The 17670-nt window shown below is 55.8% G+C and overlaps 1 protein-coding gene across 2 annotated transcripts; it reads left to right on the plus strand.

Annotated features, from left to right (window-relative positions):
- The first annotated feature begins 2027 nt into the window (after positions 1 to 2027).
- LRFN1 (leucine rich repeat and fibronectin type III domain containing 1) lies at positions 2028 to 16047 on the plus strand. 2 transcript variants are annotated; one of them, XM_039466164.2, is made up of 5 exons: positions 2028 to 2138; positions 4617 to 4649; positions 6848 to 6902; positions 7589 to 9031; positions 14335 to 16047. In XM_039466164.2, the coding sequence occupies exons 4-5, from the start codon at positions 7626 to 7628 to the stop codon at positions 15236 to 15238; spliced, it is 2310 nt and encodes a 769-aa protein (XP_039322098.1). In that variant the 5' UTR covers positions 2028 to 2138; positions 4617 to 4649; positions 6848 to 6902; positions 7589 to 7625; the 3' UTR covers positions 15239 to 16047. The 2 variants fall into 2 exon arrangements, with proteins under 2 accessions (XP_039322098.1, XP_010329268.2); XM_010330966.3 differs by lacking the exon at positions 2028 to 2138 and adding an exon at positions 2170 to 2440.
- Positions 16048 to 17670: the final 1623 nt, after the last annotated feature.

The following is a 17670-nucleotide window of genomic DNA, read 5'->3' on the forward strand; positions in this document are numbered from 1 at the left end:
GGAGTTCAAGACCAGCCTGGGCAACATAGTGGGAGTCCATTTCTAACAAAAACAAAACTAAAAACAAAACAGTTACAAAGGAGACTGAGATGGGAGGATCGCTTGAGCCCAGGCGGTCAAGGCTGCAGTGAACTCTGATCATGTCAGTGCACTCTTGCTTTGGTGACGGAGGGAGGCTCTGACTCAGAAACAAACAAACAAGACAAATTAGACCAGGTGCGGTGGCTCATGCCTGTAATCCCAGCACTTTGGGAGGCTGTGGCCCGAGGATCACTTGAGACCAAGAGTTTGAGACCAGCCTGGCCAACATGGTGAAAACCCATATCCACTAAAAATACAAATATTAGCCAGGCCTGATGAGGCACGCCTATAGTCCCAGCTACTTGGGAGACTGAGGCAGGAGAATCGCTTGAACCTGGGAGGCAGAGGTGGTGGCAGTGAGTGGGGTTCATGTCAGTGCACTCCAGCCTGACAAAACAAGACTGTTTCAAAAAACAAAAAAAAGAAAAGAAAAATTAGCTGGGCATGGTGGCACACGCCTGGTTAATCCCAACCACTCAGAAGGCCGAGGCAGGAGAATCGCTTGAACCTGGGAGGTGGAGGTTGCAATGAGTCAAGATTGCACCACTGCACTCCAGCCTGGGTGACAGAGTGAGACCTTGTCTTAAAAAAAAAAATTTTTTTTTTTGGAAAGAGGTTCAGTGGGATCCAAAATGAGAAGGGGTTTGAGACCTTAGGAATCTGGGGCATTGCATGCAACAGCACAGTTTTTAGAGGAGAGCTTGCTGGGTTTCAGGACCCTGTGAATATCTCAGAAAGAGAGTGGCCTGAGACACTCAGTGGGGTTTGAGGAAAGGGCTGGGGGTCAGCTATGGGACACAGGATGGGCAAAGGGGTCTGAACTAGGAGGGAGCAAGGCATTCTGGGCTCCATGGAAGTCACAGGGAAGGGGGACCTTCAGGGTCCAAGAGAAAGAATCAGAGCAGGAAGGAGGCAGGGTCCTCAAGGGGGCAGGACTAGTAGGGGGGTGGGAAAAAATTGGGGCTAATTGGGGGGTTTGGGGAACCAAAGGATGCCTTGAAGGGGAAGGAGAGAGAAAGATCTAAGGTCACCAAAGGGGTTGAGGATGGTTTGGGGTCTAATGGGGTTAATGGGGAAAGTTTAAGGGTCTCTTACGGGATAAGAGACATTATAGGGCCCCCTAAAAGTTAGGCATGGTTTGGAGTTCATATTGGGGGTAAGGGAATGGGTTAGGGTCTTTGAGGGTAGAAAGCCATGGCTGGGGGGTCCCCGAGAAGGAGTGGAATCTGTTTTGTGGTTCTGGGTGGCTATAGAATGTGATTTGGGTCCCCAAAGGAAGTCAGGCACCATCTGGGATTTCTCTGGAGGCTGACATATGGTCTGAAGTCTCCCTGGATGTTGGTGTATGATCTGGGGTCCCCGAGGGAAGGGATGTGGTCTGAGGGTCCATCTGAATGTTGGGATATCATTTAGGGTTGCTGGTGGGGTGGTCTGGATCCCCTTGGATGCTGAGATATGAGATATGATCTGGGATTCTTCTCGATTTGGGGGCATGGTCTGGGGTCCCCGACAGTGTGTGGGGCGTAGTCTGAGGTCAAGCAGGAGAGCAGGGCATGATTTACGGTCCTGGGTAGCTCTAGAACATCGCCTGGGTTCTAGAAAAAGAGGTGAGGCCTGATCCGAGGCCCCCCTGGGTACTGGGACGTGATCCGAGGTCTCTGTAGGGAGATCCGTGGTCCCCAGGCCAGTTGGGGCGTGGTCTGGGGGGGGTCTCGGGGGAGGCCGGCGGGGCTGGGGGTGGGGCTGGGGAGGGGTCGGGGGCGGGCCCGCGGCGGCTCCGCAATGGAGAGGGGTCTGCGGAGGGTTCCGGGCGGGGATCCCGGGTGTGCGACCGCCCCGCCCGGCCGCCCCCACCGGCCGGCGCCCCCTCCCCCCTTGCGGCGGCGGCGGCGGCGGGCGGCGCGGAGGGCGGAGCTCGGCGGCGGCTCGGGAGGGAGGGCGGGAGGCGGGAGGGAGGCGGCCCCGCGGCACCGCGCCCCCTCCCCCGGCCCTCCCCCCACCATGGCGCGGAGCGAGGCGGCGGCGGCGGGACCGGGCCCGGGGCCCCCCCGGGCTGGGTGAGCGCGGCCCGCAGCGGCCCGGGAGCGGCGGGCGGGGGCGCGGGTGTGTGCGCGGGTGTGAGCGTGCGAGCGTGCGAGTGTGTGTCCGCGGCGCTGCGGCGGGCCCGGCGTGCGCCCGCGCGGCCCTGTGTGTGCCCGGCGCCGGCGTGTGCGGCGCCCTGCCGGTGTGGCCATCGGGTGTGCGCGGGTGTCGAGCCCGGCCGGCGTGTCCGGCTGTGCGCGCGTGTCGCCCCGAGCGGCCGCCCCTCCGGCTGTGTGTCTGGGGGCTGTCGCGCGCCCATCGGAGGGGCTGTGTGCAGGTGTGTGTGTGCGCGTGGGTTGTGTGCCCAGGTGTGGGTCCCCCCCAGCCCGGGTGCGTGCGCGGCTGGCTGCGCTGGGTGTTTGTGTCCGGGTTGGATGTCCATCCCCGGGTCTGTGGAGCCGGGTGTGCCCGCTCGGGTGTCCATTTGTGTGTGTGTATATGTGTGTCCATTTGTGTGTGTGTGTGTGTGTGTGTGTGTGTGTCTGCGGGTTGTATGTCTCCGAGGGTGTGTATCTGTGAGTCCACGGCAGGTTGCCGGCTTGGGGACTGAGGCTCGGCGCCTTGTGGGTCCAGGCCTCGGTGTGGATTTGGGGGAGGGGAGTTTGCCGCTCCCTCGGTCCATGTCAACTGGGGGGTCCTTAGCGGTCCTGGGGGAAGCAGCCATGTCTTCCCCTTCCCGGTGGTTGGGGGGGGGATGGGCAGCCAGGAGGTGGACAGATGGAGGGGGGATGAGAGGCCGAGAAATGGACAGATGGGCCCCGAGGTGGGGGTTGGGGGGGCGAAGACCGGGCCCTTCCCCACCCACCCCACCCTAATTCCCCCACCGGCCAGACAACTGCAGATGGAGCCAGAGTTACCTCCATCCTGATGGCCAGGCTGGGGACCTCTGGGGCTGCTGGTGGGAGGATCTCCTTGAAACGGTGATCTAGGACTCAAACCCCCAAATCCTTTGAGTTTCCACCTGCTGAACTCTGACCTCTGGGCTGGCTCGTGCCCTGGTTTTTTGCGGGCCTTGGAGGCAGGATGCCAATGTGCTGGAGGGATGTTAGGATTTCTTGGGCCTGGGAAGTAAGTAGGTGGGGTGGTGGGGAGATGCCTCAGGGCTGGGAGGGATGTGTGTCCAAGACTGTGTGAGTGTGACTCTGAGCATTGACTAGGCTACTGTGGTTCAGTATTGTGTGTGCATTTGTAAGTGTGTAAATCACAGGACTGTTTCGTGAGTATGTGTCTGTTATGAGTGAACATCTTGGAATGTCTGCAAAGGTGGTAATTTTCGTGTCTGTGTGCATGTTCCAGTGTGGATCAGCCTCATATCTGTGTGCTTGTGGTTGTGTGTGTGTGTGTGTGTGAGGTGTGTATCTGTTGATATGGTGCTGTATCAACTTTGCAACATGGGGATGTGTGAAGTTGTATGAGTGTGTCTGGGCATTTAAGAGTGTGCACCTGTGTATCTGTGCAGGTGTGTGTTTGTGAGACATGTGTGCCTCTGTGTGCTGGTGAGTGTGCAAGGTATATCTGTTGTAGATGCATGGACCTGCCTGTCTGTTAGGGGGCACATGAGTTACTCTGTTGCATCTGTGCATGTATGTGTGTGAACGTGCAGGGGAGAGTCAGTGTTGTACGTGTGTTGTTGTATGCAGGTGTGCCAACCTTGAGGGTATGTAACCATCTATGTTGTGAGTCTGTTTGTGTTTCAGTGTTGGTCTCTGGGGTGTGGGTTTGTCTATGTTCAAACATGTATGTGAAGGACAGATGTGCTTGTGCCCTGGCACAAGGCTATCCCTCCTTCTGGCCCAGTGAACCCCCATGGCCCAGTGAGGCCCATGTGGCATGACCTGTGGTGGAACACTGGGGTCCCACCTGGGGTCCCTGGACACAGTGTGTCCATATGCCAGGCCAAGTGCCCATAGAGGGTGGGGAGCACACAGATCCTGTTGCTATGTTCATGGAAATCCGGATGTAGAGACTGGGGTTGCGGGCCTGTGTGGGTTTTGACATGGCCACGCATGTTGGTGTGGGCAATGGTATCATGGCAAGGATGGGAAAGGATGGGAAACTCTGGCCCTTCCCCAGCTCTTGGTACCATTCAAGACTTTGAAGTTGAGGGGTTGGGATGTGAACTCTTGGGTTCTAAAGGTGGGCCAGGGGTCTGGTCTAGACTCTTGGGTCTGAGGGAGGAGGGGGCTGGGGTTCTTGGCTCCTGAAACCCCAGAGGACAAAGGGCCAAAGCCCTGGTCTCCTGGACTTTGGAGGGTGAACAGCCCTGAGGCCTATCTCCTAGGAGTCCAGAGAGGACTTCGGGGTTCCTCTGAGACGATGCAAAGCCTGCAGCAGGAGGACTGAGAGAGTGATGACACCAGGGACTTCCTTGGCCAGGACGGTCTCTGAGGCGGGATCTGGTACCCAGAGAAGAGCCAGAACGATGCTAACAAGGCGGGTCTGTTCCTTTGCAGGTGCTGGCCCAGGCCCTGACTTCCCGAAGAGAGGTGAGTAGAGCCATGAGGCTTCAAGGGAGAGAGATGTGGGGAGATGGGGCTTGCTGTCAGTCATCCGGGGGCCTGGAACCCTGCCTAGCGTGGATTTCAGTGCAGGGGAGGACAGTTCCCTGAAGGGCCAAATGCCCACCACTCTGCCAAAGGCTGGGGAGTGGTGACAAGGTCAGGAACATCATAGTTGGGTGAGGGCTTGCGGTGACCAGGAGGCTGTGGGGCGCAGGTGGGGGTTTCAGGCCAGGAGACATTCAATCTCAGGATGGTTAAGGTGGTTGGGAAAGCAGGGTTTTCTCATGGTATCAGTAAAGGATACAGGAATATGTCAAGACATGAAATGACCCCTGCATTTAGAGAGTTGAATGAATATGTTTTCCCATTGTGTGTGTGTGTGTGTGTGTGTGTGTGTGTGTGTGTGTGTGTGTGTGCATGCATGCGGGAAGATCTCCTGATAGCCTGGCCTGCTGGTACCTAAGAAAGCTGGAGAAAATAATAAATTAATACCAATAATAGTAATAATAATAATAGCAGCTCACATGTATGTAGTGTTTACTTTGTCAGGAAATAGTCTAAGCATGTCATAAAATATCATCTCATTGAATCCTCATAGCAACCCTATGAGGGAGATGCCATCATTATTCCCATTTGACAGATGAGCACACCGAGGCACAGAGAGGGGAAGTCCCTTGATTAAAGTCACACAGTGGAGAGGTGAGGTCTGAACCCAGGCGGTGGGGGGGGATCTGTCCTGCAGTGCTGTACTGTTCATAAATGTTAGCCATTGCCGTTGCTATTATCATTCCCTCCATTGGAGCCCCACCCCAGCTGTAGGAGGCGAGGCTCTGGAATTCTGTTTCATAGACTGGGGTTCTGACCCCTGGAGACCCCACACCAAACAGGTGCAGAGCCGGGCCTCCTAATTCTGGACTCCCCGCTTCTAGGCCAGGGTTTCCAGTACATTGTAGAGCAGCGATCTAGAGGAAGCGAAGGACAGATTTGGGGTGAACTCAGAGATGGCAGGACACCCCGATCGGGCCTCTTTTTCTGCCTTCAGCCTGGTCATTGTCTTCCTTAGTCGCTGTCTCTTTCCTCCTCTGTCTTCGTCTCCCTAATATTGTGTCTCTTTCTCTCCATCTGTGTCTCTGTCTCTCTTTTCCGTGTCTCATTCTTCACCCCCAGTTTTCTGTCTGCTCACTTTCCTTTCAGCCTCATTCTCCTTTTGTCTCTCTGTCTCTCTCTGAATCTGTCTCTCTCTCTTTGCCAGTCCACTCCTCCCTCCCCCTGCTTTCTCCCTGTCTCTCTTCACTTCTCTCTATGACTTTCTGGGTCTCAGTCCTAGGCGGCCTCCCCACGGGCAGGAAGATCAAGGCCACCTAAGGCCATAGCCCCAAACACAGATTCCCGGGAGGTGGGCCAGCAGGGGTTAGGGTACAGGACAGGGTGGGGTGAAAACAGTTTCAGGGACGCCCCCTTCCCATCCTTTCCTCTTTACCCCCCACCCACCCTGTGTTGTGATGGGAACTGACATGTCGTGGGCTGGAGCTGCCGCAGGGGGAATCCCCGCTGGAAGGTTTTGCCTGGAGCAGAGACATAACGTGAGTGTGCGAGTGTGTGAGTGTGTGAGTGTGTGAGTGTGTGTGTTGTGTGTATCCAAAGATGTGAGCATAATAGTCTGCCCTGCTTGGGAGCTCAGCTGAGCCCAGGATGAAACCAGACCTCAGAGAAGGACTTCTTGAGGCTGAACTAGAAGACTCTGATATGTTTTTCTCAGTCCCTCCCACTTTCACACTCTCTCTGCCAATGCCAGAGAAGGGAGGGGGGAAACCCTTAACATTTATTGAGTACTTACTGTATGCCAGGCATGTTCAGTGGTACATGAATGAAGAGGGTTGGATTATTATCCCAATTTACAAATCAAGAAATTACAGCCTAGTTAGGGGAAATCTTTGATTTGAGGGGTCACAGAGCTAGCAAAGGGGGAACCAGGATTTGAACTTGTGTCTGTTTGATTTCAAAGTACTTCCTCTCAGTAATAGGGCACAGTTCTATGCCTGGTGCATATTAAGCACTTGATGATGATGAAGACTGCTAACATGTAATAAGCATATTTTATGTGCCAGGCACTAAGTATGCCATGTTCACCAATCCATTTAATCCTCACAGAAGTAAGGCCCGTTTCTATCTCCCTTTTACAGATGAAGAAACCGAGAATCAGAGAGGTTCAGACACTTGCTGGAGGTCACACAGCTAGTGAGTATCAGAGCTGGGATTTGGAGCCAGGGAGTATGGCTTGAACAGCCAGGGCCCTAAACCATAGTTAACAGTGATTTTTAGAATATTTAGCGGGTACTGGAGGCCCCAGGCTGGGCCAGGTGTTACCCCTCTGGTTGGGAGATCATGAGAGATTTGGCAGCTACTACGGGAGGGGCAGAGGTGAGAGTGGGACACGCAAGGTAGGGGCAGGGGCAATCTATCAATCAGCATAGAAATATTTTTATTTTTATTTTTAAGATGGAGTCTTGTTCCTGTCACACAGACTGGAGTGGCTCACTGCAACCCACACCTCCCTGGTTCAAGTGATTCTCCTGCTTCAGCCTCCCCAGTGGGTGGGATTACAGGTGCCCGCCACCATGCCCGGCTAATTTTTGCATTTTTATTAGACATGGGGTTTCACCATGTTGGTCAGGCTGGTCTCCAAATCCTGACCTCAGGTGATCTGCCCACCTCAGCTTCCCAAAGTGTTGGGGGTTACAGGAGTGAGCTACTGTGCCCAGCATGGAAATATTGTAATAGCTGATAACAGCTGATAGCGGGGCCTCTGGCCATCCTGTGGAATCCAGTTGTAGGCGGTAGGGGAGGGATCCAGGTCTGACTTGCAGCAGGACGTCCCCTGTGGCCAAGCCCCACGCCTGGGTAACCAGCTCCTTCCCCGGCAGGTCTCACCTCCCACCTCTCCGGCCTTCCCACTGCACCATGGCTCCAGGACCCTTCTCCTCCGCCCTCTTCTCGCCGCCGCCTGCTGCCCTGCCCTTTCTGCTGCTGCTCTGGGCAGGGGCATCTCGTGGCCAGCCCTGCCCCGGCCGCTGCATCTGCCAGAACGTGGCGCCCACACTGACCATGCTGTGTGCCAAGACCGGCTTGCTCTTTGTGCCGCCCGCCATTGACCGGCGCGTGGTGGAGCTGCGGCTCACCGACAACTTCATCGCGGCCGTGCGCCGCCGAGACTTCGCCAACATGACCAGCCTGGTGCACCTCACCCTCTCCCGGAACACCATCGGTCAAGTGGCGGCCGGTGCCTTCGCCGACCTGCGCGCGCTCCGCGCCCTGCACCTGGACAGCAACCGCCTGGCAGAGGTGCGTGGCGACCAGCTCCGTGGCCTGGGCAACCTGCGCCACCTGATCCTTGGCAACAACCAGATCCGCCGGGTGGAGTCGGCGGCCTTCGACGCTTTCCTGTCCACCGTGGAGGACCTGGACCTGTCCTACAACAACCTGGAGGCCCTGCCGTGGGAGGCGGTGGGCCAGATGGTGAACCTGAACACCCTCACGCTGGACCACAACCTCATCGACCACATCGCGGAGGGGACCTTCGTGCAGCTTCACAAGCTGGTCCGCCTGGACATGACCTCCAACCGCCTGCATAAACTCCCGCCCGACGGGCTCTTTCTGAGGTCGCAGGGCACCGGGCCCAAGCCGCCTACGCCGCTGACCGTCAGCTTCGGCGGCAACCCGCTGCACTGCAACTGCGAGCTGCTCTGGCTGCGGCGGCTGACCCGCGAGGACGACCTGGAGACGTGCGCCACGCCCGAGCACCTCACCGACCGCTACTTCTGGTCCATCCCCGAGGAGGAGTTCCTGTGTGAGCCCCCGCTGATCACGCGGCAGGCGGGGGGCCGGGCCCTGGTGGTGGAGGGCCAGGCGGTGAGCCTGCGCTGCCGAGCGGTGGGGGACCCCGAGCCGGTGGTGCACTGGGTGGCGCCTGATGGGCGGCTGCTGGGGAACTCCAGCCGGACCCGGGTCCGGGGGGACGGGACGCTGGATGTGACCATCACCACCTTGCGGGACAGTGGCACCTTCACTTGCATCGCCTCCAATGCCGCTGGGGAAGCCACGGCGCCGGTGGAGGTGTGCGTGGTGCCTCTGCCTCTGATGGCGCCCCCGCCGGCTGCCCCGCCGCCTCTCACTGAGCCTGGCTCCTCTGACATCGCCACGCCTGGCCGACCGGGTGCCAACGATTCCACGGCTGAGCGTCGGCTTGTGGCAGCCGAGCTCACCTCGAACTCAGTGCTTATCCGCTGGCCAGCCCAGAGGCCGGTGCCTGGAATCCGCATGTACCAGGTTCAGTACAACAGCTCCGTGGATGACTCCCTCGTCTACAGGTGGGTGCGGGTGCTGCCGTCCCAGGGCCTCCTCCCAAGCCCAGGGGGACCCTCCCTCCCACCTGCCCATTCCCTTGGCCTCCTTGCTCAGCCAGGGTTCTAGATGGCTATGAGAGTTGTTCCCGCCCTCCTTTGCCCTCTCTCCTCTTTCCTCTATTTCTCGCTGTCTTTGTTTTTCATGCTTACAGAAAATATTCGCTGAGCACCTACATGAGCCAGGCCAGGGCTGGGCACTGGAGCCCTAACAATCACCAGCCCACCATGAACCCTACCCTCATGGGGCTCATAGTCAATATCACTGCTCCCCAGAGCAATCTGATTGGGCACTTCTTCAGTTAAACATTGTGGAGTGTGAAATACACACACGTTTACAGTGACTTTTTTTTTTTGAGACTGAGCCTCACTCTGTCACCCAGGCTGGAGTGCAGTGGCATGATCTCGGCTCACTGCAACCCTCTGACTCCCGGGTTCAAGTGATTCTCCTGCCTCAGCCTCTCAAGTAGCTGGAATTACAGGTGTCCATCAACACACCCAACTAATTTTTGTATTTTTAATAGAGACGGGATTTCACCATGTTGGCCAGGCTGGTCTCAAACTCCTGACCTCAAGTGATCTGCCTGCCTTGGCCTCCTAAAGTGCTGGGATTACAGGCATGAGCCACCCTGCGTGACCTACAGTGACGCTTATAAATTATTTATCAGTATTACTGTACCAACACTTTGGGTACATTACAGAAACAGAAAACAAACAATATGAGAAAAATATGTTATTTCCAACCTCCCTTGGGTTTGAAGCCATTGCTCTGGTGTGGACAGGCAGTATGGTGTCACAGATATTTAAAGAAAAGAGTTACTCTCTCCCATCACCTTCTTACTCTCTTGCTTTCACCTCTCTGTCTCTACCTTTTCTGCCCTCATTATTCATAGAGCCCCTGCTTTGTGCAAACTCCTGAACTGGGTGCTGGGGACCCAGGGAAACCAAGAGACCCAGTCCCCGCCCTCGCGGAGCTCACAGTTCATGGGACTCCACAGTAGGCGGTGTCCTTGGCCTGGCCATGTCTCTCCGTCTCAGCTTTTTTTTTTTTTTTTTGAGGCAGGGTCTTGCTCTGTCACCCCAGGCTGGAGTGCAGTGATTTGATCATAGCTCACTGCAACCTCAAACTTTTGGGCTCCAAGCAATCCTCCCACCTCCTCAGAGTAGCTGGGACTATAGGTTTGTAAAAATTTTTAGTAGAGATGAGGTCTTGGTATACTGACCAGCCAGATCTGGAACTCCTGGGCAAAAGTGATCCTCCTGCCTCGGCCTCCCAAAGTGCTGGGATTATAGGTGTGAGATGCTGTGCCTGGCGCATCTTGGTGGTTTTTTAGTATGGCTCTCTGCCACAGAACTGGCACACAGTGGGCACTTGATAAATGGTTGTTTGGCACATGGACGTCTCTCCTATCTCTGCCTCCCTCACGCACATTGTAGAGCACCTGCTGGATGCTTCAGTCCTGTGCTTGGCTTCACTTGGAGATGCCAGAGGGGTTGGAGTGATTTCCCTACCTGTGGGGAGCCCCAGCTGCTGGCTGTCAGAGCTGAGAAACCTGCCTCTTGGCCTCCATCTCCACCTTCCCAGTGTTCTCTTGGCCATGGGCTTGGCACATAGTAGGTGCTTTCCCAGTGTTGGTTGAATGAAAAAATGCCTCTTGGCCAGGCACAGTGTCTCATGCCTGTAATCCCAGCACTTTGGGAGACTGAGGTCAGCAGATCACTTGAGGTTAGGAGTTCAAGACCAGCCTGGCCAACATGGCAAAACCCTGTCTCTACTAAGTTTACAAAAAGTAGCCGGGCGTGATGGCATGCACTTGTAATCCCAGCTACTTGGGAGGCTGAGGCAGGAGAATTGCTTGAACCTGGGAGGCAGAGGTTGCAGTGAGTGGAGATCACACCATTGGACTCCAGCCTGGGCAAGAAAGAAAGACTCCCTCTCAAAAAAAAAAAAAAAAAAAAGGCCTCTCCTTTCCTTTCTCTGTCTTCCTCATTTCCCTCTCTTTTTGCTTCTGGTCACCACACCCTGAGTAGATGCCTACCGTGTGCCCATCTTGCGCTGGGCCCTGGGCCTACTGAGATAGATTAGGTCCTGGCCCAGCTTTACAAACACTGGGACGAACAAGGGAACAAAACAAAAATCTGCACAAGGAGCTTCCGAGCTTGCTACTTCATTCCGTCTTCCCAGCTCTGCTATGAAGGCGTGATGACCCCCCTCTCCATTTCACAGACAGAAAAACTGAGGTTCAGTGGGGGATGTCACTTGCCCAAGGTCACACAGAAAGTAACAAGCTGTCCTTTTTTTACACTGACACACATTTGTTGAGCACCCACTGCTGGGAGGGGAGATGGATAATATATTTCTGTAAATAATTCTTAGCTTCTGTGACTCTCCACTTCTCTGTACCTCTCTCCTTTGCTCTGACCCATGGCCACCACGTGGTGGGGTGGGGGAAATTCACAAGCCCCCAGACCCTGCCTGGATGCAGATGTGGATGGCCCCCTATCCCCAGCTGGGCAACAGATCCTGGGACTTTCCTCTTCCCTGTAGGGCCCCAGTTTCAGTTCTCCACCCCCCATTGCAGATTCCTATGCTATGGTGCTGCAGGGGTTAACTTCCTCACGCTGTCACGGGCGGAGGTGACAGCCAACCAGAAGCCTGCTTAGCTGCTTGCTTGGGTTTTGCAGCCAATTAGAGACCCAGGGGTTCAAGCTTTCTTAAGGAGTCAGCCTCTGTCCTTGAAAAGGGGTGGGGGAAGCCCCTAGCCACTGGTTATTTAGGGGAAGGAGCAAGTGGAATCCAGGGCTCTGGAGAGGAGCGATGAGGAGAGGAAGAGGAAGGATTAAAGCCAGGGCGGCCCGAGGGTGGCTGGGGTGGGTGGCAGTGGTCTCTGAAATGGCAGGCAGGGGTGGGTAGAGCGGAGTTGGAGAAGTGGGTGGACCTTTATGAAGGGGAGGGGCCCTGACTGGAAGTCTTTTGGTTGGAGGGTGGCTCTTGGTAGTGGGGGAACCTCCCGGAGGTGGGATGACAGAGGTGGAGCTTCAGGGCCAGGAGGTGGCCCTGCTGGAGGGGAAGGGGAAGCATCGCAGAGATAAGCAGGCCCATCTAGGTGGGGGTGTGGCGTGTGAGAGGGGGTGGAGCTTGTTCTGCATGGTCCTGAGAAGTGGAAGGGGTGGTCCTTGTCTCCAGGTACCCACTAAAAGCCTTTGCTGGAGAAGAGAGTTGGTGAGGTTGTATTCCAGTCATTGAAATCAATGTGGACCGGGCAGTCCTGGTTTAGCTGAGGCTGAACATGGCCCACAGTGTGGAAGGGATGTGCTCAACAGAAGGCGGCCAAGGCCTAGTGAGAATGGTCCTCCAGAGGGGTGGGTCTTAGAGATAGGAGGAATGCAGTGGGCTGGACAGTGTGAGCCACAGCAGGGTTACTGGCCAACATGGGGCAAGATACAAGCTAATGGTGCTATCATTAAGTGCCAGGCCCTGGCTATGTTAACTCATTCATTCCTCACACCATCTCTAGGATGTAGGAATTTTTATCATCCCCATTTGAGGAAAAGGAGGCACAGGGAGGTTAAGAAATTTGGAGAAGGTCTCCAGGCATGGTGGTTTATGCCTGTAATCCCAGCACTTTGGGAGGTCAAGGTGGATGGATCACCTGAGGTCAGGAGTTTGAGACCAGCCTAGACCAACATGGTGAAACCCCGTCTCTATTAAAAATACAAAAATAAGCCAGGCATGGTAGTGGGTGCTTGTAATCCCAGTTACTCGGGAGACTGAGGCAGGAGAATCGCTTGAACCTGAGAGGCAGAGGTTGCAGTAAGCCGAGATCGCGCCATTGCACTCCAGCATGGGTGATACAGCGAGATTCTGTGTCAAACAAAACAAAACGAATGAAATGAAACAACAGAGAAACTTGCCTAAGGTGACAGACCTAGCAAATGGCAGAGGAGAGATTCAAACCCAGGCAGTCCGGCCGCCAGACTTTGTCATCTTAACCACTTCTCTACACTAGCCCTCATTCGAGGGGAGAGGCCTGTAGCAAGAAAGGAGTATGACGTGTGCTTGGCTACATTTGACCCCTTTAGGGAAGAAACTTTTGGTAGCGTGATTTGGTGACTTTTGGTGGCACAGGAACATATGAAGTGGTTGCCTTTAATATCTGGACAAGGAGCAGTGCCTACAGCCCGGATGTGGCCTACACACAGTAGGGAAACCATCCCTAGTGGGCCGTTGTGGGGTGTGCCAGGAAGCCACAGTTCAATTGGTTGGGGAATGGCCTGTAGCAATATGGGGAACATGTAGTCAAGGGACTTGGAAACTGTGCCAGGACATAGACAAAGCTTTTTTTTTTTTTTTTTTTTTTTGAGACCGAGTTTCGCTCCTGTAGCCCTGGGTGGAGTGCAATGGCACAGTCCCAGCTCACTGCAACCTTTACCTCCCAGGTTCAAGCAATTCTCCTGCCTCAGTCTCTTGAGCAGCTGGGATTACAGGCATGCACCACCATGCCCAGCTAACTTTTGTATTTTTAGTAGAGATGGGGGTTTTACTATGTTGGCCAGACTGGTCTCGAACTCCTAACCTCAGGTGATCCACCTGCCTTGGCTTCCCAAAGTGCTGGGATTACAGGTGTGAGCCACCGTGTGTGGCCAAAGCTAGATGTTTTACTTAAAGGTGCTGCCTGCAGATGAGGGGGAGTGACCTGCATCACGGTTTTCCCTGAAAGGCACAAACATGTATAAAAGAGGAACTAGAAGAGCATCCATGGTTCCAGTAGGAATATGACAGGCACTGTGAGTTGACCTTAGTGTCCACCTGAGGCATGGAAGATGCAGAAAAGGGAGGTGGCCAGTAGCATTGGCTCAGTTTTGTGGTAGAAATACCTAGATGAAGGACCTTGAGTGGCGGTTGTCCTAGCAGGAGTGAGACAGAGCTAGAGGGCATGTCCCTTGAGGGCAGGGCTTAAAAGCCATATCCCCCACTGCAGGGGCCGGAATATGAAGAGGAGGGAACATGAATGGCAGATATATTGTCCCAGTGGGTGACGAGTACAGCCGGGAGGTGGGTCTGAGAGCGGGGCATACAGATGAGGGGTCCTGTAAGGGTGGGAATATGTTGATGAAGGCGGGGCTTGAATTGCTGCTGTTGTCTCAGTAGTGGGTGAGACTTTGGTAGCAGGGTTCAGTCCCCACTGCTCACCATGGGCGGGGCATAAAGTGAAGGGGCGTGGCTAGGGTGGGACTAACCCCCATCCTGACCCCGCCCCCTCCTGCAGGATGATCCCATCCACCAGTCAGACCTTCCTGGTGAATGACCTGGCGGCGGGTCGCGCCTACGACTTGTGCGTGCTGGCGGTCTACGACGACGGGGCCACCGCGCTGCCGGCCACACGAGTGGTGGGCTGCGTGCAGTTCACCACGGCTGGGGATCCGGCACCCTGCCGCCCGCTGAGGGCCCATTTCTTGGGCGGCACCATGATCATCGCCATTGGGGGCGTCATCGTCGCCTCGGTCCTCGTCTTCATCGTTCTGCTCATGATTCGCTACAAGGTGTACGGCGACGGGGAGAGCCGCCGCGTCAAGGGCTCCAGGTCGCCCCCGCGGGTCAGCCATGTGTGCTCGCAGACCAACGGCGCAGGCGCGGCGCAGGCCCCTGCCCTGCCTGCCCAGGACCGCTACGAGGCGCTGCGCGAGGTGGAGTCCCCAGCTGCCCCTACTGTCGCCGTCGAGTCCAAGGCTATGACGGCCGAGGCTGCATCCGCGGAGACGGAGGCAGTCCTTGGACGTTCTCTGGGCGGCTCGGCCACCTCGCTGTGCCTGCTGCCATCCGAGGAAACTTCCGGGGAGGAGTCTCGGGCCGCGGTGGGCCCACGAAGGAGCCGATCCGGCGCCCTGGGGCCGCCAACCTCGGCGCCCTCTACTCTAGCTCTGGTTCCTGGGGGGGCTGCGGCCCGGCCGAGGCCACAACAACGCTATTCTTTCGACGGGGACTATGGGGCGCTATTCCAGAGCCACAGTTACCCGCGCCGCGCCCGGCGGACAAAGCGCCACCGGTCCACGCCACACCTGGACGGGGCTGGAGGGGGCGCGGCCGGGGAGGATGGAGACCTGGGGCTGGGCTCCGCCAGGGCGCGCCTGGCCTTCACCAGCACCGAGTGGATGCTGGAGAGTACCGTGTGAGCGGCGGGCGGGCGCCGGGACGCCTGGGTGCCGCAGACCAAATGCCCAGCCGCACGGACGCTGGGGCGGGACTGGGAGAAAGCGCCACGCTAAGACGTCGGACCGAAGTGGAGACGCGCCCTGGCTCCCGGGAGTGGGCGGGGCGGTCTCGGGCTGCGGCTCGAGGCCACGCCCTCGTGCCCAGGGCGGGGTTCGGGGATTGGCTACCGGCCTCCCCTACCCCACGGACTCCTCGACCCCCTCCTACCCCTCCCCCCGCGCGCTCGCGGACCTCGCTGGAGCCGGTGCCTTACACAGCGAAGCGCGGGGAGGGGCAGGGACCCCCGACACTGCAGCACTGAGACACGAGCCCCCTTCCCCAGCCCAGCACCCGGGGCCGGGGCAAGGGGCCCATTTCTTGTATCTGGCTGGACTAGATCCTATTCTGTCCCGCGGCGGCCTCCAAAGCCCTCCACCCCTACCCCTCTCACATCCCTGGTCCCGTCGGGTCTGGCTTGGGGTCCCCCTTTCTCTGTTTCCCTCGTTTGTCTCTATCTGGCCCTCTTGTCGTCTGTCTGTTGTGCCTGTCCTTCCCTATTTGCCTTTCCTTTCTCTGTCCCGTCGTCTCTTCTCCCTTGGCCCTCCCTGGTTTTGTCTAGTCTCCCTGTCTCTCCTGATTTCTTCTCTTTACTCATTCTCCCGGGCAGGTCCCACTGGAAGGACCAGACTCTCCCAAATAAATCCCCACATGAACAAAATCCAAAACCAAATTCCCCTACTGGAGCCGGGACCCTCCGCCGCAACAGAATTAAACTTTTTTCTGTGTCTGAGGCCCTGCTGACCTGTGTGTGTGTGTGTGTGTGTGTGTGTGTGTGTGTGTGTGTGTGTGTGTGTGGTGTGTGTGTGGTGGGAGGGTGACCTAGATTGCAGTATAAGTTCTCGAAGTGAGACTGAAGGAAGATGACTAACTGGGGCCGGGGGGAGACTGGCAGACAGGCTTCTATCCTCTGAGAGCCTTAGAGGTGGGGAATAATCACAAAAATAAAATGATCATAATAGCTAACACTTAGTGAATACTTACTATGTACAAAGCACTTAAGTCATTTAATTCTCACTACAACACTTGGACATTGGTATTATTATCCTGTTTTCCAGATGAAGGAATTTCAGCCCAGAAAAGTTAAGTAACTGGCCCAAGATGGCAAAACTGGGATTTAAAAAGGCCGGCAGATTGACTTCTGAGGCTGTACTACAGAGGTGAAAAGACAGCTTCTCCTCCACTCTCTGAAATTTCACTGGAATGGGCTGACAATAGACAGATTAACAAGAGAAAAGGCATATGGAGGTTTTTAACATGTGCTGGGGAAAATCACAGGAAAGCGATTACCCAATAACCCAGTGAAGTTTAGATGCTTATATGCCTTTCTTCATAGGGAGAGGGGAGATGGGGAAAGCAGGCAATTTTGAGGGGTAGTAAATGATTTTTGAGAAAATGAATGGATCCAGGAGAGAGAAATTAGCTTGCAAATGTCTCTGGAATTTGAGCCTGCCAGATAATTTCTTGCGACAAAGTCCATCCAGATGTGGTTACATTTCTCTGTCTTTTTTTCTTGTTAAAGACAATGAAATGTCAGGGAGAGGAGAGAAGGCAATTGTGTTCTTTTTGGTGGGTCTGGTCTTTAGGCAGATAAGAAGAGATCAGAGGAAAGCCTCTTCCAGCATCTGCTGATCTCGAAGTGCGTTTAAGATAATCAGCAAAGCAGGGTGCCATATTTCGGGGTGACATTCCCTGAACTCCTTCAATACTCCTAAGTACAGCGCTCTACTGCTGAGCAGTTATTGAATATTCATTCCATCCTCTGAGACCTCACAACTTGGTGGGGTAGGGTAGATTTCCTTGGTCCCATTTTACAGACAAGAACCTGAACCACAGAGAGATGAAGTCCCTTGCCCAAGTCCCTCCATCCCCCACATGAATAAATAGCGGAGCTGGAAGTTTGATTGTACCCCTATACTATGCTGCCTCTGGAGTCTGTGTCCAGAGGCTGGGGAATGGCCCCCATGACCTTAGCTGAGGTTGGGTATCCATAGCCAGCCTGGTGAGCGCTGGGATAAGAGCTCTTGTGTGGCTCTGCCTGGAATCTGAGGGACCCTGGTGAAGAAGTTGGCCAAGGGCGTGGAGGATGGCATGGGAAGAGAGTTTCTCAGGTGAGGCTGAGGGCTGTGGCTGGGGAAGGAAAGCTGGCTGGAGGGGAGGAGAGGGACAGACATCCCAGCCCTTGCAGGGGCCCTGCAGTGACAACGCCTTCCTGATCCCGGGGAAGGAGGAGGAAGGATTCTTGCCAGCCAGGGGCCCCCTGAGGCCAGGGGAAGAGGAGAGAAAGACAGAAATAGAAACAGAGCAGGAGGGAGGGGGATGGATATAGGCAGACAGGGTGGGAGGCAGCTAGGAC

The sequence above is a fragment of the Saimiri boliviensis genome, chromosome 14, assembly GCF_048565385.1.
Source record: "Saimiri boliviensis isolate mSaiBol1 chromosome 14, mSaiBol1.pri, whole genome shotgun sequence".
NCBI lineage: Eukaryota > Metazoa > Chordata > Mammalia > Primates > Cebidae > Saimiri > Saimiri boliviensis.